This window comes from Phymastichus coffea, unplaced genomic scaffold, assembly GCF_024137745.1.
Source record: "Phymastichus coffea isolate CEN01 unplaced genomic scaffold, Cenicafe_Pcof_1.1 PCOF00062, whole genome shotgun sequence".
NCBI classification, from domain to species: Eukaryota; Metazoa; Arthropoda; class Insecta; order Hymenoptera; family Eulophidae; genus Phymastichus; species Phymastichus coffea.
The window spans coordinates 225,015-248,011 of NW_026706873.1; the positions used below are offsets into that span (position 1 = coordinate 225,015).

At 46.8% G+C, this 22,997-nt stretch overlaps 3 protein-coding genes across 7 annotated transcripts; 2 read left to right on the forward strand and 1 right to left on the reverse strand.

Moving 5' to 3' along the window:
* The first annotated feature begins 13 nt into the window (after positions 1 to 13).
* LOC131666954 (ATP-binding cassette sub-family D member 1) lies at positions 14 to 4,884 on the forward strand. The gene is made up of 8 exons (XM_058940078.1): positions 14 to 792; positions 908 to 1,146; positions 1,646 to 2,020; positions 2,091 to 2,185; positions 2,267 to 2,447; positions 2,544 to 2,641; positions 2,718 to 3,494; positions 3,633 to 4,884. Exons 1-8 carry the CDS (start codon positions 200 to 202, stop codon positions 3,711 to 3,713), a joined length of 2,439 nt encoding a protein of 812 aa, XP_058796061.1. The 5' UTR covers positions 14 to 199; the 3' UTR covers positions 3,714 to 4,884.
* A 1,396-nt stretch (positions 4,885 to 6,280) lies between these two features.
* On the forward strand, positions 6,281 to 12,273 carry LOC131666897 (protein glass-like). Its single transcript, XM_058939963.1, has 6 exons — positions 6,281 to 7,127; positions 7,787 to 8,144; positions 8,939 to 9,241; positions 10,210 to 10,650; positions 11,098 to 11,265; positions 11,871 to 12,273. Exons 1-6 carry the CDS (start codon positions 7,022 to 7,024, stop codon positions 12,049 to 12,051), a joined length of 1,557 nt encoding a protein of 518 aa, XP_058795946.1. The 5' UTR covers positions 6,281 to 7,021; the 3' UTR covers positions 12,052 to 12,273.
* Positions 12,274 to 12,427: 154 nt separating this feature from the next.
* LOC131666899 (C-terminal-binding protein) lies at positions 12,428 to 22,195 on the reverse strand. 5 transcript variants are annotated; one of them, XM_058939968.1, is made up of 8 exons: positions 21,793 to 22,184; positions 18,731 to 19,159; positions 18,338 to 18,625; positions 18,079 to 18,267; positions 17,913 to 18,002; positions 17,676 to 17,832; positions 17,205 to 17,382; positions 12,428 to 14,011 (listed from the first exon to the last, which is right to left on the reverse strand). In XM_058939968.1, the coding sequence occupies exons 2-8, from the start codon at positions 18,926 to 18,928 to the stop codon at positions 13,996 to 13,998; spliced, it is 1,116 nt and encodes a 371-aa protein (XP_058795951.1). In that variant the 5' UTR covers positions 18,929 to 19,159; positions 21,793 to 22,184; the 3' UTR covers positions 12,428 to 13,995. The 5 variants fall into 5 exon arrangements, with proteins under 5 accessions (XP_058795951.1, XP_058795948.1, XP_058795950.1 ...); XM_058939965.1 differs by lacking the exon at positions 12,428 to 14,011 and adding an exon at positions 14,021 to 16,234 and having other exon boundaries at positions 22,065 to 22,195; XM_058939967.1 differs by lacking the exon at positions 12,428 to 14,011 and adding an exon at positions 14,021 to 16,234 and having other exon boundaries at positions 17,691 to 17,832; positions 21,793 to 22,181.
* Between the last annotated feature and the right edge of the window lie 802 nt (positions 22,196 to 22,997).

Sequence of the window (22,997 nt, forward strand, 5' to 3'; positions counted from 1 at the left end):
GCCATATAGCAGCAGTCGTCGACGCGCTCGCGCAGTGTGCGTGCCTCTTTAGTGCGCGTGCTCCCGGTCCCGCATTGCGGATAATGCGACTGACCGTCCGCAGACCCGCTTCTGTCTCGTACTAGGTTAATACGCAGCGACGAGCGATCCGTACGAAGCGAATGGCGAGTGACGAGACGCGATCAACAACGCTGACAACATGACCTCGGTGCTGTCCAAACTGATCGACCGCACCTCCAGCAAGTACCACATCCGCCAGGAACAGCTGACCAGGGGTGTCGTAGGCGCCGTCACCGCGCTCTACCTGCTCAAAGTCGGCTACCCTTACCTCGCCGCCTCCGCCAAGGTCTGCCTCGCTCAGGTTAAAGGGCTCGACAATGCCGCCAACGCTGCCGTCAGCAAGGTGCAGAACAACAACAACAACAACAACAATGTTAAGAAAAAGAAGAGGGCTCAGGAGAAGCGGGACGAGGCCAAGGACAAGAAACTCGCTGCTTTAGGACTCGACAACCAATTCATCAAGCAGTTGCTCATGCTGCTGAAAATCATGATTCCCGGATGGAGGACCAAGGAAGCTGGGCTACTGACGTGCGCGACTGTCACGCTGCTCGCCAGGACATTTTTGTCCGTGTACGTCGCGACGCTCGAGGGCCAGATCGTCAAGAGGATAGTGCTCAGAGACGTTTGGGGCTTCTTTTGGATGTTGACTAGGTGGCTGGCTGTGGCTTTTCCTGCCACGTTTGTCAACTCAGCCATCAGATATCTAGAAGGTCGCTTGGCCCTGAGCTTCAGGTACCATTGCTTTGTGTGCAACTGTTAGAGAAACTCACTGATGCTTCTTCTTATTACGGTGACTAAGACTGTTGGCAAACTGTGAGAATCCACTGGTGTTTTTTTTTTTGTACAGGGAACGTCTGGTGAGTTATGCCTACAATATGTACTTCAACCAACAGACGTACTACAGGGTCGCCGCATTAGACACTCGCCTTGGTGGAGCAGAACAAAGACTGACTGATGACCTATCAGAGCTGGCCAGCTCTGTGGCACACCTCTACTCAAGCCTGACTAAGCCACTGCTGGACTGTGCACTAGTTGGCATTGCTCTTATATCCTTTTCTCATCGCATGGGAGCTAAAACTATTCCTGGTAATCACAAAAAACTTTTATCTAATGTAACACAAAGAACAAAGGCTATTTTGCTCTTGGGCTTATCATTCTTGCTCGTGGTTTTGAAACATCAGTCTGGGATTTGTCTTATCTCTCAATTCATTGATAAAATATTTGCACTCGAGTGGCTTGCAAGATTGTCTTTTTTATTTATCAATTTTATAATGAGTTGTTTGTTCGTTGGATGCCTTGTTATATAAATTAAACAGTGCTATATTGGATTCTCCTTTTGTAAGAAAAAAGTTGATGATCCATCAGTAGATTACAAAAATAGATGTCATTTGAGATAATGCCACTAGCAAGATAATGAGTCTGCTATTATTATAGCTACATGCTAACAAAGCTCTAGATTTTACATTTGAAAATTAATCATACTTCTAGACTTTCTAGAAGCAATTGAATTACTCCTATTTTAATTTTAAAATTCATCATTTATTCTTTTATTTGAATAATAAGTAATGCGACACATCTTTTTAAGGTCCTCTCCTATCAGTTGTTGTGATTGCACTCACTGGTCAGATTCTACGATTAGCCTCTCCTCGTTTTGGCCAATTAGTTGCTGAGGAAGCTTCACGAAAGGGTAGATTAAGAGAGGCTCATGCCAGAATAAGTGCTCATGCTGAAGAGATTGCATTCTATGGTGGCCATAAAGCAGAGCACAGATATCTGACAAGAGCTTACAAGCAGCTGACAATGCATTTAAGAAAGATTTTAGCTCTTAAATTGGGATATGTCATGTTGGAACAGTTTTTAATGAAGTATGTCTGGTCTGGTACTGGACTTGTGGTAATTGCCTTGCCTTTATTGGCCTCCACAAACGGCATTTTACAGTCTAAGAGTAACGATGGAGATGGTCTGTATTACGTTTGCACGCAAGTAATGCGCAACCCTTGAAAACAGTTTTATGATTTTAATTTTATTAGGTGGCGTGAGCGAGAGAACAAGATATTTAACAACATCGAAACATCTTCTGACTTCTGGCGCAGATGCCGTGGAAAGATTGATGTCTTCTTACAAAGTAAATTTCGTTCACGTACTTAGAGAAAAGTAATATTTTTTTAAATGCACAAACGTTAATTGAGCTCTTAATTTGTTCTAGGAAATCGTTGCGCTCGCTGGTTACGTTGCCCGAGTCAGTGAAATGTTAGATGTATTTAAAGATGCTCAAGTTTGCAAGTACCACAGAAATGTTGTAACAACTTGCCAAACCAGAACGCCTAATGGCACAACCGTGGGAAGTCAAAATCTTGAATTCAAGGATGGATTACCGATAATTAAAGGTTGACGCAACGTTTTTTTTTCGCAAACATATTGCATTTTTTTTTAAATTGAATGTATTAATAATATTTTTAATAAAATTTTCGATGTATTTTTAGGAACTGTCCGAGATAGTGAAGACGGAAGTATAAGTTTAATAGACGTGCCAATTGTCACCCCTAATTGTGAAGTTATAGTATCTAGTTTAACACTCAAGGTGCATTTGAAAGCTTTTCCTTAATTTAATTAACGAATCATACAAGCAATTACCAATTGTCGTTTGATATTCACAGATCCGACCGGGAGACCATACAATCATCACCGGGCCCAACGGTTGTGGCAAGAGTTCTCTTTTCCGCATCGTGTCGGGCTTATGGCCAGCTTACGGCGGCATTCTTGTTCGACCGGGCGAGTCGTACTCATTAAAAACCGGCCGGCCGGCTCTGTTCTACATCCCGCAAAAGCCGTACATGACTGTGGGTTGTCTGCGCGATCAGATAACTTACCCGGCCGAGGTATCTAAAGACGAGAGTATCGACGAGGAGTTGCTCGAGTTGCTCGAGTTGGTAGATCTAAGAGGACTCGTGGAGAGAGAACCCGACGGCCTTGACGCTGTTGGTGACTGGGACTCCACTCTATCTGGTGGCGAGAAACAACGTTTAGCCATGACCAGACTTTTTTATCATGCGCCGCAATATGCACTACTCGACGAGTGTTCCAGCGCAGTCAGTCTTGAGGCAGAGGGTGCGATGTACGAGACAGCCAAGAAGAAGGGAATCACTTTGCTGACAATAACCCATCGCGTAGCCTCGTTGTCCAAGTATCATAAATTTATTTTGAGGTTTGACGGCGAAGGCGGCTGGAATTTCGGACCACTTGACGTCGAGAAAGTGGCAGTCATCGCATATAATGAAAAAACGGCAGAGGAAACAGCAGATAGACATTGCGACGATACGTGTCTCGGCGAAAGTTCCGTTATCAAGTGGATTACATTCGACGATTGTGACAATCAGCCGAAGGAGGAAGTTAAAATGAAGGAAAAAGGCGTCAACCACTTTCAGCGTCTGCAGGTTCGTGCACTTCACTTTTTGAAATTAAAGATCAATTTCTAACGACTAACAATGGTTAAAGCGATGCCCTTGCTAACAAATTTAAATAATGCACACCGAAATTCTTTAATCTCACAAAGTGACGTATGTTAATTTTAGGAAATTCGCAGGATGAACCGAGAAGGAACGCAAATGGATATCATGACTTATTCACAATATAATAGAGCGAATAATGCGTAAATTGGTGAGAATTCTCGTTCGATGCATGCGGATGTATGTACACATTATATCTACGTAGGTTTCTATTAATTGTACAAAATACGAAATTAATTGCTGTATTTTTTATAAGAAGTAATGTCAATTACATTAAACTTTTAAAGTTTATTGTGAAACGTCATGATGACGCTCTAATTGTGATAGTAAAGCATCATCGACGACTTTGAAAAGAAAGAAAGATAGAAATTTGAAACCAAAAATTTGTTGTTACACGTAGATCGACAAGAGGCATTGAAATTCTCCTTTATCATATTAATATGTTAATGAAAATTCTTCACGCTAAAAAGTGATTTTCCAAAGTTAAACTATAACTGAAAAAATCTTTAATAAGCACTTTAGACGATTTTTCACGAAATGAAAAAGTTCCTTTCTGAGCTAACCCTTTCACTTATATCAATAATTAAGCTAATCAAAATACGTAAGGCGTAGTAATGCGGATTAATATTTACTGTAATTAAAGTGGAGTTTAGATATTTTTATTAGAATGAAGAGAGCATGAAAATAATTGAGGAAAAGTAAGTATGTTATAATAAAACACAATGAAAAGATGAAATAATAAAGAAGATGAAAAATTTTGTGATAGCGAATAAACGTAATGCCAAACTTAAATTAAAAGTTCGTATCGATATTTTTATTAATTTTGATATAAATTGCACACATCACGAATCATCGTTGAATAAATGCTTTCTCAGAGAATAACTAACTTTAACACTTCTTACACATACCAGAACAAAACTAACTAATAAGTAAACATCCGAGATCCTTGTATGTTGCAGGGAGGAACCTCTTATTTATTCGTTCGTGTAGTTAAAATATTCGAGAAAGAATAACGATAGATTATGTTTAGAAAAGTTTTTCATTGACGTAGTTGATCAATCAAGAAATCGTGATTATATTAAACTAAGAATGTATCAAGCGTCGATATTTTTGGTTATTCGTAAAATGAAATTGGGATATTTTTTCGACTCAATTTGAATAATTTTGATTTTTTCGCAGTCGTTTCATATAAATATATTTTGTCAATTTTTAATATTAATTTATAATGTTACGTACGTTATTAGTATTAGATTGTTCAAATGAAATGAAATGATAATTCTTTCGGATACTCATTTAGTTGGAATAAAATTAATTAAAACAGAAACTGACTTTTATTTCCTTTTCCCCCTTCCACTGTTTATCTTTAAGCTTCAGCTGCGTTTGCTTCTTGGGAAGAGCATTTACGAATTAGTAGTTGGAAAGCTATATTCGAAGGAATAAGTCAACGATATTCGAATAAAAGCGGTTATATCATTTTACGTAATTTCGTAGTATCAAGTTGCTCGATGTGTATTAAATGCGTCTCGTAGGGGTGAAATATATATCTATATTAAGATGGCGGCGATGACGAGGGTGAACAAGAATCTCTCGGCATGACCGAGTATTTCGACAATGCGCCATTGCGATAAACGCTATCGTCGCTTTAGACGATCAATCGTCGAATCCAAACCTCGACAGTTCGCTGCAATTTGCGACTTGAATAATGGAGCTTTCGCCGAGACACGTGGCGTCGCAATGTCGATCTGCTGTTTCATCCGCCGTTTTTTGCGCGCTATTTTTTTTCTGCTTCGAAAACTTGGTTTTCGATGATGCCCTAAAAGTGCCGAGTTGAGAAAGTGGCGGTAATTGCTGTAATGCCGCTCTCCCTCTCTCTCTTCTTCTGTCGGGCGAATTTGCAGCAGAGAATCCGAGAAATCGATATGGCGTTGAGCGTCAACTTAACTTCCGCTGCGTACGGAAATTTAATTTGAACTTTTGGCGGTGTGCGGGAGCGAAAGAAGGTCGCGCGCGCGATTATAATTGATCGGCAAGAGCGTGATCGGCCGACCCGTCGTTCGATCAACCAACGAGGAAAAAAAAGGACATCGAAAGAAATGAAAAAAGGCGGCGGACGTCGAAAGCGCGCGACGATGAGCTAGCCTCCCCTCGCCCCTCCGCTGCGACGGCCGGCCGAAATCGCAGCTCGGCGGGCGGCGCGACGGGTCGACACGAGAGTCCCGCGTCCCCCGGCGGCAGCCCGAAACGGCATCTTCGGCGCGGAGATCGAGGCGGCGAAGGGACGGGAAACGCAATTACGAGCGAGCGCGGCGCGTTCTTTGTTTTGAAGCTGCGGCGAAGGGAGGAAGAGGCGGCAGCGAGAGGGCTGGTGGGCGCTCGCCGGGGAGGGAAGCCGTGTAAGGCCCGATGAGCTTACCACGGAGGTGAAACCCCGCAAACGTCAAACGTCGATAGCGGAGAGCGAGCCAGCCATGTTGAAGCGACGTAGAGAGAGAGAGAGAGAGAGCGCGCGCGAAACGCACGAGCGCGTCCTCAGCTACTCCAAGCGCGCGCGCGCGCGGCGCCGCAGCTAAGCAAACACGCGCGCAACGATAATACGCACGAGATTAAGGACGAGCGAGAGAGAGAAAGAGAGAGCACGCGCGCCTCTTTGTCCCAAGTAGCCGATTGGGTTACCGCGGCCGACGCGTGCCAGCCGGCGCTCTGTTTGCCGACGCCTAATTAAGTCTCGGCCGGGATAATCCAGCGGCCGATCGCTGTCATCTCCCCGGCCGGCGCAATCACTCTCAGCATCCCTATCGAGGCGGCGGCGCGCGTGCGAGCGTCGAAGGGCGGCCGAGGTGGCAAACACAGGTGCGCGACCGCAGCGCAAAAAAGGCGCTTGCGCTTTTGGGGCCGGACGCGCGGCGACCGCCGCCGCCGCCGCCGCCGCCGCCGCGGAAGAGGCGCGGTGTACGCTTACCGCCGCCGCCGCGAGGTCCGATCGGAAAAGCGGGAAGCAGGCATTACGAGCGAGTGATCGCGAGGACCACCGGTTCTCTGTCGCGCGCGCGCGCGCGCCCGCCGGCGTAACCCAACGCGGCCGCGCGCAGCGCCCGACAAATGTGTCGTGCGAGGCTGACTGAGCGATTAGTATCCCGTGTCACGACGACGGCGACGACGACGACCAGCCAGCGAGGGATGCTCCGCGCTTGGCCGCGCCGCGACTCAGTCAGTTGGCCGACGCTCGCCAAGCGGCTCGCACTGGCCGCAGTCGCGGTGACCTACGCCGAGGCCGTGAATGAGCGGCGGACGCCGAGCGCGCTCGTTGCGCCTGAGATGACGACGGCCCCGCGAGGCGGTGATAGTGGCTGCCGTCGCTCGCGTTGTCCCGGCAACCGGAGGGGCTGGACCGCTTGATAAGCAGCGCAGCAGCCGATAGGACGGCGACGGCAGGCGGCGAGTGCGCATATGCAGGCATGTTCCTCAGGGAGGCCGACGAGCACAATTTCACCGCCGAGATGGAGTTCCTACACAGCCATCATTCCGCCAACAGCTCCGAGTCGCCCTACACCCTCGGCGCCGGTGAGTCGCCCTTTGTTTTTTTTCTCGCTCTGCATCCTCGCGTCGCTGCGATCGACGGCGGACTGTCCGGTCGTCCATCCGCGTCCCTCGCGATGTCCCGTCGTCGCTCCTCGGAATGCCGGCTATCGGACTGCGAGTTGCGTCGCCTAATCGCGTTGGAAGGCGCCGAGCGTCGAGCTTGCAGGAGCGAGGCCAGCGGCGCGCTTCGAGTGAATTCGACGTCGCTGTTCGACGATTGACCGCGCGACCTCAAGACGGAGCTTTCGACCGAGCAGCCCGCGCTTTACCTTGTCGCAGTCGCTCCGGCCTTTCGACCCGAGAATCGTCGATCGATGGCGTCGCGGGTCTCGTCCGCTTTGCTGAAATTTCACCCGGGGCGCTCTCCGTCGTTCTGCCCAACGCTGCGCGGAAGCTTCGTCGAGTAAGGCGCCCTTTTGCGGACAGTCGCCGCGGTTTCGTTATCCTTCGTGCCGGCCCGAAACGAGCACGAGACGCACAGGTGTCAACGGGCTTAAGTTATTACGCGCGTCTCGTTGTTCCCACCCGAGAGGATCGTTTTTCGCGAGGGAGCAAGCTGCTTCTCGTTGCCGCGGCCGAGTCCCTCGCGAAAAAAACTCGCGCGAACGACCGGACGGACAAACAAATATACATGTTCGCAGGCTCGGTTGGAAGCATCGAGGCGAGCATACCGTCGGCGCTGTGCGGCGGTGGTGGGCTGAGCACAGAGGACGACGGCGGTGGCGGTGCGGTAAATCCGGCGGACGCAGACCCGGGCGACGGCGAGGACAACGGGGACAATGGTCTGGCGAGCTGCCTGAGGCTGCAGGACTTGGCGGTGACGGGCGGCGAGATCCACAGCGTGCAGAGCGCCAACGCGGCCGCGGCCGCGGCCTCGCAGCTCGTCGGCGAGTTCGCCACCAGCTTCTGGGTCGACGACATGGCCGGGTTCCCGCTGCCGCCCCTCGACCTCGATCCCCTGCCGCCGGGACTCTTCTCGCCCTGTTCCGGCGGATACAAGTGAGACCCCGGGAACTCCCACTCTTTCTTAGCCGACCGCTTGGGAGAGGGAGACGCCTGTACGGGCGCGACGGCGATACGCGACACTCGAGACGATCGAATTTTGATAGCGGCCGATCGATTTTTGATAGGTACGGCCTGCTGCCCCAGGTAGAAGTGATATTTTGACTCGCGGCCGACGCGTCGAGAGAGAAAAGACAGCTCAGCCGACGACGGCCACATCTCCACTCCGGATTCGTTTCCTTTTCACGCGAACGGCAGGATGATGCTCCGGCTGCGTGGACGCGCGACACTGATACTCGGCTAAGATCAATTTTGGAGATGAGACTTTTCTCGAGTATTTCGCGACCTGCCGTTCTACGCGAACAAGTAGATTATACGCTCTTTCCACAACCATTCTAGCGTGATTCGATAGATTTCTCATCGTTAGCATCGCTACGAATTATGCTTTTCAACTTTTAACTGCCGTGAAATTGTAGAGAAACAAGTAAATAGTAACAACAATGAAGCAAGCAAGCAAGACCCGTTGCTTGCTTTCAAAAGCGAATGAAGTTTCGAGCTCGCGGAAAAAGTGGCCATTGCGTGACTTTATTGCTCGATCGATCGTTGCGTCGCAGCGCTAAAATTCGGACGGGATAGTCGATCGGAAACGAAAAATAATGGAACAGCAGCCCTCGACGCGGATGACCGTCGCGTACAGGCGTTTCCAGCGCGCTCGAATGCTCTCGGGCGATTCGGCGAGAGTATAGGGCCCAAGCCGAGGACGGACTTCACAAGCGAGTGTTGTGGTGCAGTTGGGGTTGCGCGAGAGGCGACTGCATGCCGCGTCCAGGCAACCTGAACGGCGAGGGCATGGCGGACGTGCTGCTGTCCTTGAAGCACGCGGTGGTGCACCCGGCGAGCCCGACCGGCGGCTACTACTCGTCGACGACGACGACGACGCCCGTCTCGCACTCGGGCTACGGCTCGCAGGACTACGGCCAGAACCTCGGCGGCCCGGCGGCACCGACGCACTACTCGCAGCAGCCGGCCATGTCCGTCAACGTGTCCATGAACATGACCATGAACATGAATATGAACATGAACATGCACCCGGGGTGAGTCCAAGCCTTGCAGCCGCTGCTGCGCTTTTTCTGCCCGCGGCTAATTGTCGCGGCGGACGAATCGATTACACCGTTGGGCGAGCTCGGCCGCGGGCTCCGGTTACCTCGCGCGATCCACGGTTTTCTCATGGAGGAACCGCATTCTTCGCTCACCTCGATACCAGCCAACCGACGCTTCTTCTCCTTCGAGCTCGCCGCGACAGTAGTTGGCGAAAATCATTTCTCGCGTGCCGCGCCAATCAGTAGACAAGCGCGAGCTTGGCTCGGACGCGAACACTCGGGGCCTTCTCGTTCGCTGGAATTGCCGTCAACTCGTTTTCGTAAGCTCGCGCACTCCGATGAGAATCGTCCGACCATAGATAAATGGCCGCGGCGATGAAAGCGACTGTACGTGGTTTGATAAAAACGAAGCCTCGACGCTTCCAATTTATATATTTACGCGTATACTGCGCTCGTCTTTCGTACTTCGCCAATGTATTGCAGATTTTAAAGCTATTTTTGCGCTCTTTACGCTCGGTATTCGCGGATTACGCTTCACGTGCAATGAGCACACATCGCCGACAAGCTGATGCGCTATTTAGCTCGCCTGATTGATTTTTGTAAACATGAGCCGATGCAAGCACAACTTTTGGAATCGACTTGGCGGAATCTCGCTTCAGTCCGTCGCGCGAAGCGACGCTTTGAGAACGCGATATTCGCGTTAAAGGCCCAGAAAATTATTATTAGCGAATGGCCTTTGCAGTATGATTGTTGTAACGTTAGTTGCCGGCAACGAAGCTGTTTATTGATTTTAGTTTCGCGCGAGAACTCGAAAACCACTAGTGCACGAAGAGCAACTCGATCCCGGCGTCGAAACGGCAAACGAAAAGGAAAAAAGACAAAAAAGAAAAAAAGAGGGCCGGCTCGCGTAGGCAAACGCGAGAAGGCGTGTAAATGGTGGATCGCGGCAATTGTTGTTGCAGCTACGAGCAGAATTACGGGAGTCCGTGGGGCGTGGAGCCGGCATTGCTGAGTCCCGCCCCCCAGTACGCGGGGGTCGAGCATCCGCAGCAGAGGGTGAATCAAGCGGCGGCCAATAGCCTTGCGGCGGCGGCCGCCGTTGCCGCCGCGGCGACCACTGCCGGCAGCGCCGGCGCGACTCAGCAGCAGCAGCAGCCGCCGCAGCAGCAGCAGCAGCAGCAGCAACAACAGCAACCGCAGCAGCAGACCGGCAGCGCGCAGCAGGAGAATCACACGCTCTGCGCTGCTGCAGCCGCCGCCGGCGCCGGCCTCGCTCAGCTGTCCCTCGGCGCTCAGGACGAGCAGGCCCGGCCCAACCTCTGCAGGATATGCGGCAAGACCTACGCCAGGCCCAGCACGCTCAAGACCCACCTCAGGACGCACTCCGGGGAAAAGCCCTTTAGGTGCGATCTCGCCAACTATTGCCGTCGGAATCTGCTTTTCGACAATTCTAGTAGAGTTGCAAAGCCTATTTGAAAATCTCATTTCTCTAAAGGGAAACAACGGTCAACTTTTTTAAATATCCTTTGCCAAACAAGTTTCTGGGACGCAGCATCGTCGAACGAACGTTAAGACAACTATGTTTTAATTACAATGAAATGCGTCGAAGATTCGTCACCGAGCATTTTTCGACAAACAAGTGGCATCCGTAGAGTTCGGTCGGACATCGTCGCGGCCGACTGATTTCTACGACTGGCCATCGATATTAGTTTCCGATCGCGCGCGTCCGCGATAACGATCAAACGGAAAGCCAGATTTGAAAGCGCGAAGCGTCGCGCTGCGAAGAGTGGCGCTCGGCTGAACGACGACAGTGCAGAGATGAGTCCAGTCTCATGCCTTTGCAATTGCAGGTGTCACGCGTGCTCGAAGGCGTTCAGCCAGGCGGCAAATCTGACTGCGCACGCGAGGACGCACTCGGGCGAAAAGCCCTTTCGCTGCCCAGTCTGCGAACGGAGATTCTCACAGAGCAGCTCCGTCACTACGCATATGAGGACGCATTCCGGCGAACGGCCCTACAGGTATGCCGACTGCATCCCCTTTCTCCAGTCCGCTGCCTCTTTCCTTCAAGAATTTCCATTTGCTGTTTTTTATGTACACAGCGATCGATATCGATCGATCGCTAAACGTAATTGTCATTGTCGATAATTTCTTTTGCAAATTTACTGATATCCATTACATAACGTGTGTATGTATACTTTCAACTTTCTATTGCACAACTTGTCAATTAAAAAAAATGACAAATCGTCCGAATTTCATTAGTACTTGTCGATTTATGCATTATTTTTCATAAAAATTCAGTGACTTTTTATCTTAGTCGAATGAAAATAACGAGTCATTTTTATCGCGGAGCTTTTAATTGAGCACATTTTGCATTTGTCCAATATTTAAAATGTCGGTAATCGCGTGCTCGCAGCGGAATATAATACAAGTCAAGCGTTGTTGAAAAATAGAAAAATAAAAAAAAACAGAGTAACAAAAGTTAACGGTAATATTGAAAAATCAATCATGTAAGAAATCGATTAAACCGAGAAAACTTAACCGATAATGCAGAGAGAGAGAGAGAGTGTGAGAGAGAAAGGAGGCGGGGGGGTCAGCGAAACTCAATACATTGAAAATGCCACAGGTGTCGACACTGCAAGAAGGCCTTCTCGGACAGCTCGACGCTCACGAAGCACTTGCGCATCCATTCGGGCGAAAAGCCGTACCAGTGCAAGCTGTGCCTGCTGCGCTTTAGCCAAAGTGGCAATCTCAACAGGCACATGAGGGTCCACGGCGGCTCTTTACCGCGCTTGCCATCGCCATGATGACGACACGGCGTCAGCAGCTGCTTCGTCGACATCCACAACGAACCAATTTGAGAAAACAAAACAAACGTTTATCTACTAGTCGAAACCAAAAATTTTTTCGAGTTTTTTCATTGTAAGAATAGCAAAAAGCAAGCAAACGACAAAACAAACAAAACAAAACAAATGAAAGGGCGGCCGTTTAATTCAAACACCACAGCACCGCTGATTATTGTACAAATATTGTATTTATTATAATTATTATTATTAATTATAATTAATATTAATGTTGCTGTTTTCACCACTTTCAATTGCCATCTCGTGTGTGGTTTCTTTATTATTAATTAATTTAAATCTTCTCGTTCTTATTTATTTACTTCTTTTGTTTGCCGTCGATTCCGCGCGCACTCGAGAATGCAAAACGAGACCTTGACTCGTTTATTCTTCTGTCTTTTTCTTTTTTTCTTTTATCTTTTTCGTAAAAAAGTCTCATAATTTTCTTTTAATCTTCGCCCTTTTCGTTCAAATCAATAATAACGAACCACAAATGAATGTTTCTCGCGCATCTCTCTCGTGCATCGTACAATACAGTGTATTTTTTTTAAATAACATCATCGGCATTTAAGGGGATAGAATGTATGGAGACGGGGATAAGAAGGAGGTCTGGTTTTTCTATCGTGGCTGTATTTTTATCTCTCATCGATGCATCATGAATTTCTTCATTGTTCTACAATTCAATATGTCGCACTCTCACTCTCGCTCAATCCTTTTCTCACCTCATTTACTTCAAATTGTTTTATAATCGAAACTTTCAATGAACAACTCTATTAATTTTGTTTTCAAAAAACCGTATTCTCGCTCATCTATTATGTTTTCGTTTGCTCACGCTCATTTTTTTCTATATATAATGATGCATTTATAAGTAATATACTTAAATAAAAAAAAAATCGATAATGTCTCTACGTTTTCTGTATCGTACGGTTGCATAAAGACGAGTTGGTCCGTATCAGTTCTGAATCATCATCCTCGTAATTTGGAACTTCTATATCACGATTCATCGCTTCGAAGACTGAATAAAAGATTTATACAACATCCCCGTGTAAATACAAGTCAGGACCAACTTGTCATTTAGCAGACGTACTTTGTGTATTTCTTGCTTTTTTCATGTTATGCAGTATACTCCTATTAAAAAATCTATATGTCGCCTCTCTCTCTCTCTCTTTCTCTCTCTCTCTCTCTCTCTCTCTGATTCGCTACGTTTCATTCCTTTTTTTATTCTCTCATGTGATGCTTTTTATTTATATTTAGTTGTCTCTCGCTCTCGTCTTTATCTCTCTCGCTCACCAACATATTCTCACGCACTCTTACTTTCTTAATGGAAGAAAAAAATCAATTGCATTTTCGAGGGGCTTCTCAACCCAGTCAAAGCCATAGCGCAGAAGGCCTCTGGACAATGGTTAGAGTTTGCACTTCGACCATGAAATCGCCGTTAGATCTGCATCTCGTTTTCTTTTTTATTCATTTGCTTTGTTTTGTATGGAATGATTTTGGAGTCTACTAGAAAATCAATTCAATGCTCAAGAAGGGAATTCCTTTTTATTCTTACTATAATGGACTTTATTTATATAAAGTTTTCTTTATATTAAATAATGTATAGAAAATTTTCTTCTCCGTGTAATCATGTATATTCGACGCTCGAGTTTTTTTCTTAAAATGCTTTGATTCAAAAGAAACAAAAATCATTTAACAAGTTATGCTCTTCCTTTTAGCAGAAACTAATTGTATATACTTAAATATAAGCCACTCAAATTATTCATGATATTTTTTTTCATTTTTGTAACATTCGAAACCGAATCGATATGTGTGTGCGTTTTTTAAAATAGACCTTTGCGTTATACTCCATCTCTATTCATGATCGTCTCTCTCTACCGCCGCGACAATCGTCGTTGGATTTTCACGTTATTTTCATGTTTCCCCTTCCCTAGAAAAAACAAATGGAAAACAAAAAAAACGATAAATTTTCTATTTAATGAATTTTTAGTCTACTTCATAATATTTATATAGAAAAAATTGTTGAAAGTTTATGTATAGCATTTGATAACTGAGTTAATAAAAATCTGCCGTTACCGTGACGATTTTTTATGTATACTAAATCTATGAAATATTCTCAGTCAAATAATTTCGTTCATTCGTATAAGAGTATGAAGGACAGACCATACTGAAAGTTTGAAAATACAAATGAAAGAAAGTCAATTGTTATTATTATATATTGAATTTTTCAACGGTACATATAGATCAGAGTTATAATTCATGCTCACGATATCTATTTTTCAAAATTCAGTATGATTCATGGAATCGATAGTGATTGTAAAACAAAAGCTATCTCAAATCAAATTTATATCATTCTGCACAAAAAATACTTGATGTAACATCGGTGATGTTATCCGCCATGAATTGATATAGCGTCGATTCGTACAACTAAAGTTCATCGTTTTAAAGACACTGTGGCACAGCTTTGATGTTTCTGTTTTTCTTTTCTTGAACTTTTATATCGAAACGGTCGGGATACGCCTTGACAAAGCTTCTTAAACTCCGAAACATACAAAGTAAACGCACATTACAGACGCAGTTAACTTTAAATCATAACGATACCAAGACAGATATAAAATATTCATCAACTTTTCAATATACAATCTATGTTTCATAAGCTTTTTTTCTGAATTACTTTATTTTGTTTTTACTTCACGTTAGATTGTCTCACTTATATATGCATGGAATTCATCTTTCGTGTTAGTCGAAAACGAAAAAAACAACCCAAAAAATAGAAGTACAAATCAAAATTTTCCGACGTTTAATAATATAAATGCTCGCGCAATGCAAACTTGGAGCATCAGCTCGTACCAGCGTGATCGGACCGAACATACTAACAATGAATTACTGACACAGCAGTCTTCTACTTAAGACAAGGGAAAGAAATAATTAAAAAAAACTTGAAAGAAAGAAAAAAATTATCTCTTTATAAGATTAAACAGTTAAACTCGGCTTGATACCATGAGCCCGCTTGAGGAAAATAAAGCCAAGTTAAGAAAAAAATGTGTGTTTGTGCTTCAAAATGATAAACAGAAACTCTTTTGAACTAAAAGGTTATTCAAGGAATACACAATGAATCGCTTTCGCAAATCAAAAAATGACAGCTCCGTGCCTTCGCATGTTATAGATTGCAATATATGTATGTCTGTGAGTCTACGACGTCCAGCATGAAAGAAAATGGAGTAGTCTACAATTGATAATTGGATAAAGAAAAAGCTAAACAGAGGCGTGAGCCAGTTATACACGCAAATCGGCACGGAGCCGCGTGTTCATCTAACGCTCAAAAAAACATTCTTGCTCTCTCGTTCTCACGCGTGTTTTTGTATTGTGTACTCTGTGAATGCATGTACGTGAACGAGCGTTTGTTGTGTGTGGGGATTCTCGGCACTCTGACTTAATAGTAGTTGGTTAGCAGCTGCGTGTCCAATGTGAGTAAAAGAGTGTGCATGTATAGTATACAAGGCATGTGACATTTTGGTAAAGTCGACCGACGTGGAGGTTTGAATTAGTAAGAGTAGAGATAACAGTAGACATAGAAAGAAGACAGAGCGTTTTGTTGTTGGTGGTGGTGATATCTGTGGCCGCTGCAGAATTGGGAAGAATAGTGTGATGATGTTGATGATTGTGGTCGTTGGTGATATAGTTGGAGGTCGTCGATGGTAGTGGTTTGTTGTGGTGGCTGTCTTGTTATAATGGATGCTGCTGCTGAAGTTGAAGAAGACGAGGCTGCTGCTGCTGTAGTAGTAGCTGTGGCTGCTGGCTGGTGGTAGAGGTGGTCGTTCAAGGTCAACGTGGGCTGGGCGCCGGAGGGCTGGGCCGTGGATCAGGCTCGCTGACCATGCTGTGCGGAAGTCCCGGTAGTTGGGCACCAGGCGGTGGGGCTTGCGAGACGGGGGTCGGGTTGGCGCTCGGTTGCGCGTTAGGGTTCGGAGGTTGGGCCGCTGCCGCCGCTGCGGCCGCTGCTGCCGCGGCGGCTGCGGCTGCCGAGTGGCTCGTGGGGCCACCGCCACCCCCACCAACCGGAGGACCCGAGTCGTGAGGTGTTGTCGAGTGGGCTTGCTGCACTGGCAAACCGCCCGCGTAGTAGCCGCCGTTGATGCCCTCCGTGTAGCTGCTGCGGAGAGAAAGCGAAAAGACATTTGTTGATGATCCACAGCACTTGTGAGAGAGAGAGAGAGAAAGAGACAGAAAGAGAGAGGGAGAGGGAGAGAGAGAGAGAGAGAGAGAGAGAGAGAGAGAGAACGACAGCATTTGTGAGAAGAGTAAAGAGAGAGAGAGAGAGAGAGAGAGAGAGTGAGAAAGAGAGAGAGCGAGAGAGAGAGAGAGAGGCAGAGGCAGAGTCAGAGTAGGACAGATAAGACAGAGAACAACAGATTTTCTGTGTATGTTTGTACGATTGTATTGCCGTTTTTCTGCACGATCAGATGAGCGTGAGAGTTTTCCGAAAGATGTATGTGTATAATTGTGTATAGAGTGTCTACGAGTGAATGTGCTAGTGTATCTTTCTTATTTTGCGGATTGTCATCTGCAAAACAATTGTTGTTTTTTTTCTTTCTCCACGCTTGACAGTCACCCGGGCCCAAAACATTCATAATAGAGGCGACGTTTATCAGGCGTGCATGCTACAATTGTCACGTTATTTTGTTTAACTTGACTTCTCAACAAGAGAGGAAATTGTCAATGGCAACAGCAACGTGTTGTATCAACGTTTGTTTTTTTTTTTTCTTTCAATATATGTATTTGTACAGTACATTCATTTTATTTCTCACATATATACGTTTTTAATAACAACTGTCATTTTTTCACTGCGTATTCCATTGTAATATACCTATGTACAAAGTTTTTGACATAGAGAGCTTTTGTTTCTACTACATGCGCGTGAGCAGAGCAAAACCGAGCTTTGGGGCACTACAGTACGGAAAACTCAGTTTTACTTTGCCCTCCAAGTATACATGAGAATTTCTGCTGCATATTTACACTTATTCATTAGAAACACGATGCTTCATGATTACGGATAGTCGTGACGACTTGAATTTTATGATTTCCTTTTCTTTTTTCTCGATTATCGACAGAAAAATCCTTACCCAGTAGTTGACATGAAGTATTCTTTATTGACGCAATTTCTCAAACAATCGGGTATACGACCGACTATTGCTCGTCGTATTTCGCTCGCTGCCATTTCACGGAGTTCCGTGCAGCTTGCATCGCTATAGAATGCAGCATGAGGCGTGCATAGTAAATTTGGTGCGTCCTTTAGCGGACCTACACAAAGTTAGAGAAAGAAAAATTGTTCCATTAATCATCGCGATTGAATTATAGGTACATATAAATACATGCAAAATTATGAGCAATGCAAAAGCAAAAAAATGTTTGAAACAAAAAATTGATTAAAAAGCACTTAGCGACATGAAAACAAAAACAGCGTAAAATATTAATGAAACTTGTGATTAGAGAACATAGCTGCACTTGTACAAGCAAAGACTCCACGATCAGTTAGCAAGATGTCTCCAGCTGAGAGCATAAGGGAAAGGGTTAGGTTAGAGAAAGCAACTCACTGCAGGGAGACTGACCCTGAAAGACATTGTATGGTTCATTCTCATGGACGTCAAGGGCGGCTGCTCGGATTCTACCCTGTTTTAACGCAGCAGCTAGTGCATCGTCGTCTACAAGTCCTCCACGAGCTGTGTTTACCAAGAATGCTCCTGGTCTCATCTGCACATACAAACAAAAACACACATAGATACATCGATGTGATATTTCATGGTACACAGTATATTCAACTCAGTAAGTACCTGTTTGATAGTGAATTCATTAATTAGGTGATGATTGTGCTCATTCAAAGTACAGTGTAGAGATACACAGTCCGATTGGAATAATAGATCCTGCAAATATTAAAATGCATATATTATTCGATTATTAACTTTGAAATTACATTTTTTTTTCAAAAGTCAAACTTACTTGCAATGTGTAAACCCTTGTCAGACCAAGAGACTTTTCAATACCATCAGGAAGATAAGGATCATAGAATATGACATTAAATCCAAAAGCTTTTGCACGCAGAGCAACAGCTGATCCAATCCTGCCCAGTCCTACAATTCCAAGTGTATCGCCCCGTATCCTAGCACATCCTTGCGCTGCTTCTCTTACCTTAGCATAATAATGACATGAACTAGTAAAAATCATCAATAAATTGGAGAGATATTCAAATGCTACATACCTGTTCTGGTCCTGTGAATTTTTTGCCGTCGCGAACCATATTTGCTAGCCAATATGTACGTCTATAAAGATTAAGAATGAGGCAGAGAGTGGTATCGGCCACCTCTTCAACGCCGTAGCCAGGCACATTGCACACTGCGATGCCAAGCTCGCCAGCTGCTTTGACATCAATGTTGTCCACTCCTGAGCCAATTCTGACAATGATCCGAAGAGTTTTGAACTTTTCTAAATCCTCCTTGGTCAGGATGATGGTGTGCCACATGAGTGCACCTACTGCTTCATTCAACACCTACAACCATAATCATTGCATCGAACACACAGTCATGAATTAGTTAGCCTAGATCGACATTGAAATAGACACTGAAAAACGGAAGAGCTTTGAACGTAGACAAACCTTTTCGTGTATTTCAGACGTTGACTGTGCGTCACAAAAGGCCACAGTGGCGACGTCCTTGAGTATGGGCATCTCGATGGAGCAGTCGCGTCCATCGAGCAGAGCGACAAGAGGTCTCGTTTGGATGGGCCCATTGGTGATGGGGCCTCTGAGGTTTTCCATACGAGGGCGTTTGGGCATCATCTTCCGTTTGTCCATCGGTGGCAGGCACAAGCCCCGCCGATTTTCGTTGCAAGTGTCTCTTATCGATACTCGATTTGCTCCTCGCTCTCTCGCTAGTTATCTCTCACGCGCACGCGGTCTCTTATTTGTCCACACAAGACACTGTCTCTATCTTTTCTTGTTGGCTGATCTCTAGCAGGAGTTAGGTTCAGTGAACAGAGCACACAGTCACCGGCAGCATCACGGCTCCGGGAGCGAGGCTGCCACCTGTAACGGAGACATAGAGCACACACTTTAGGACACTGAGTTGAGGCAGGCGGACAAATAGAGGAAAGGCTTGGCCGAAACCTCTCTCTCTCTCTTGCTCTTTCGATCTGCAGAGAGAGGTTAGAGAATATTATTGGTGGCGTCTTCGCGGGGCCAGCAGGCGAACGAACGTGAGAGAGAGAGAGAGAGAGAGTGAGCCAAGCGCGTAGACAGGCGAGAGGCGACGCCAACGCGCTCGATAGGTTAAAAGCGCGGCGGCGGCCGGCGTCGCTCACCTGCTTCACAAGCCGCGTAGCTGTGCGCTGCCTGCCTGCCTGGCTGTCTCTCTCGCTCGCTCGCTATACGCGAGGAAGCTGCTAATGGATGATCTTTCTCTCTCTCGCTTGCTTCCCTCCGCGGCTGGGGCAAACGTTTGCAGGCTGGCTAATAGTTGGTCGAGATGGTCACTGGGTCGACGTTTGCCGAACGCACAACACGCGCCGGCGGAAATTGGAGCGTGTGTATGTGTTATTATTCCGTAATGCTTGCTCGAGCCGCCGTCGCCGTCACCGCCGCCGATGCCGCGGGAAAGTGCTGAGTTAGCTAGCCGAGGCTCTTGCGCGCGAGAGAAAGTTAACGAGATATATACGTGGCGCCCCCCGAGAAACGGCTCGAAAAAGTCGCCTATACAAGAGAGACAGAGCGAGAGTGAGCGAGAGTTGGGAGTTTTTTCTTTCTTTTCTTTTTCGGTCAAGTGTACATACGCAACACAGCTCGGCGCGCATAGCCGCGCTCCGAAGCTGTACGCACAAGCGAGCGAGCGTGGGAGGTGGGGACGGACGAGCTAAGCGGCGTCGCCTCTCTGCAGCTGCATACGCCGCTGATTTATTCGGCGGGCCGTTAAACTCCGAGAGTAGTGGGGGTTGGGGAGGGGAGGGGGGGAATGCCAAGTTTCGCCGGGGAGAGAGACGAGAGAGAAGTTAACTGAGTTAACTTTGCTGCCGAAGCAAAGTTTCCGCCAACTTTAAGTAGTCGCCTCCGCGCGCGCGAATCTTCTCCCCCCTTCTTTCTCTCTCTTCGTCGTTTCATCTCTCTCTCTCTCTCTCTCTCTCTCTCTCTCTCTCTCTCTCTCTCTCTCTCTCTCTCTCTCTTTCTCTCTCCCTTTTCTCTTCTTTCGTACGTGGGTACTTTTATTCTCTCGTTGGCGAGAGCACAGCAGTGGCGTCGGCGTATCATCGGCAATTTCTTTGTTGCACAAGCCGGCTAGCGTTCAATTAGCGCATTACACTTGCAAATCGGCCGATTAAAACTCTTGGCTAAATTCAATTAAAACTCTCGTTCGCGCTCTCTCTCTCTCTCTCTCTCTCTCTCTCTCTCTCTCTCTCTCTCTCTCTCTCTCTCTCTCGCAGCAGCAGCAGCAGCAACAGCAATATATACCTAGAGTATCTAGAAGCACAATGCTTCTCGCGCGAGCCGAGAGTTAAAGCATAAGATGGAGGATGGCACATCTTGCAATGGCCGGCGAATGAAAGCGATCAATCGCTCTCTCATGGCGATGGGTGTCAAAAAGATAAGCGGCGGCGCGGCGACTATAACGCGCGCAAGTATTTTCCAGACCAAGTGTACATAACAGTACTCGCCAGCGAGCGAGCGACGCGGCCAAACTTTTGGTACAGTCGTTCGACAAGCTCTGACTCCCCCTCTTCTCTTTCTACCTATTCGTACGTGAACGTACACACTTTGGAGCAGCGTCGATCTTCCGACTATGTGACACGGACATTGCAAGATTGTCTCTCTGTTGTTGTTAATTGATACGTCCAAGTTTTTGCGCGCGACTATGGCGAAAGTATGCACAAAGTAGTTTGCAAACTTTGTTGCCTCCGCCCTCCCCAAACTTCGTTTAACTCTCCGCAAACATTAATCTACTTCGTGCCTTCCCTTTCGTTCTCTTATTCATTTTTCTTTTCTTTCTTTTATACCCTCTCTCTCTCTCTCTCTCTCTCTCTCTCTCTCCCTCTCTCTCTCTCTCTCTCTCTCTCTCGCGGATTGGTGCGTTAATCAAAAGAAGCTAAAGCGAAACTTGTTGCCCCCCGCGCGGCGGCAGGCGTAACTTTTGACAATCGTCCGAAAGAAATCGATCGCACACAGGCGCAGAACGAGAGAGAGAGAGAGAGAGAGAGAGAGAGAGAGAGAGAGAGAGAGAGAGAGAGAGAGAGAGAGAGAGAAAGCCGTCAACCCTTTAATCGTTTGCTGGAGCGGTGTGCGACGGGAACGAGAGAAAGGGAGACAGAGAGTGAGAAAGAGAGAGCAAACGTCGCTGGCTCTCGGCCAGTTAATAAGTGTCCTGTACTATACTACCACTCGGTACGTGCTTGCGTTGACTTTCGCGCGTTACGTAAGTGTGTGTGCGCGAGAATGTATTGCATGTACATGTGGTCTGTGTGCGAAACTCACACGCACGTGCTCTTACTCGCGCACACGTGCGCCGTTCAGCGAAAAAGGCAGAATGTAGTAGCGCAAAGAGCAAGAAAGAGAGACAGAGCCCCGCCTCGGCTTCTCTCTCTCTCTCTCGCTCACTGTTCAGCTGTTTATAAACAAAACTCGAAGCAGGAGATAAGTACAGTTGGTCCATGTTGTTGCATACGCATACTAACCTGACCCGCTAAGCACCTCGTCCACATGCCACACACTCTTCCTTTCTCCTCCTCGCTCTTTCGCTCGTTTTCTCTTTCTTTCTCTCTCACACGCACACTCTTATTGGGACTGCAACGCTGCTGCTGCTGCTGCTACCGAGGGAGGCTGCGCTGCTGGCGGCGACGCGGCGCGACCCGCGCGACACTTATTTGACGAAGGCTTCAGCACAGCGGAGTAACGCCTGGTTACGCCGTTCGACGACGTAGCCAAACGAGCTCGCACGTTCACTTACACTCGCCACGTAGATGATGGCTTATCCCACCGTTGATTATATGCCTAGCAGGAACAACACACACGCACTCGACTCTCGTAATGCTGCTCGATTCTCTCGACAGGCTCGCTCTCGTAGGCGCACCGCGCGGCCAACGTTGAGGCAAAATGGCGGCTCCCCGGCTGCAACGAACGACTATCGACGCTAGCGACATCACTCGGCCACCGGGCCGCGGCGCACTCCGCAGTGAGCGCATCAACGCGCGCTGGTGACAGCTGCCGGCGTATCCTCCAACTTCGTTCAAAATATTCCGCGCTCGCAGCGCGATATGCGCTTATGTTGGCAGATAATTCAACAACATCGACTACATACGATAATTATATATCGAGCTTGGGAAATACAGCTTGCAGTTACATTTCTTTTCTTGTTTTTGATCGAAGCTTATAATTACCTGTATATATCCCACGAGACATGTTGCTTCGACAATTATAGACTAAATTTAGAATAAAGCGTACACGAGGAAAGACAGTGTATTTTTTCGTTAAATTCGTCTTCTCAACTTGCAACCCGTAGATTGGTAAATAAATCTCCCTTTTATAAACTGATCGAAGGATTTCACTTGAATTATTAATTTACAGCGCCTACTGTGAACACGTTCCAGCAAAAAGTGAACATGAATGACAAATGGAAGAGCTTTGTAGACTAAAAACACTTCTATTGTTCTCACTGTCATTACTCATGACCGCTGCCTCTTGATAATGATACTCTGTACGGGAAGTATTGCAAACTCTACTTGTAATCTCGTTGCACGTATCGATCCTCATCAATAATGCAACCCCTGCGCAGCCCGTTAATTATCGTCGAATCGGAAACAAGCCTCTCATTTCGCGACAATTACGCAATCCCATTTTAATGCCGCGGACGAGGACAAAGAGAATTGGCCAAGGCTCGGCG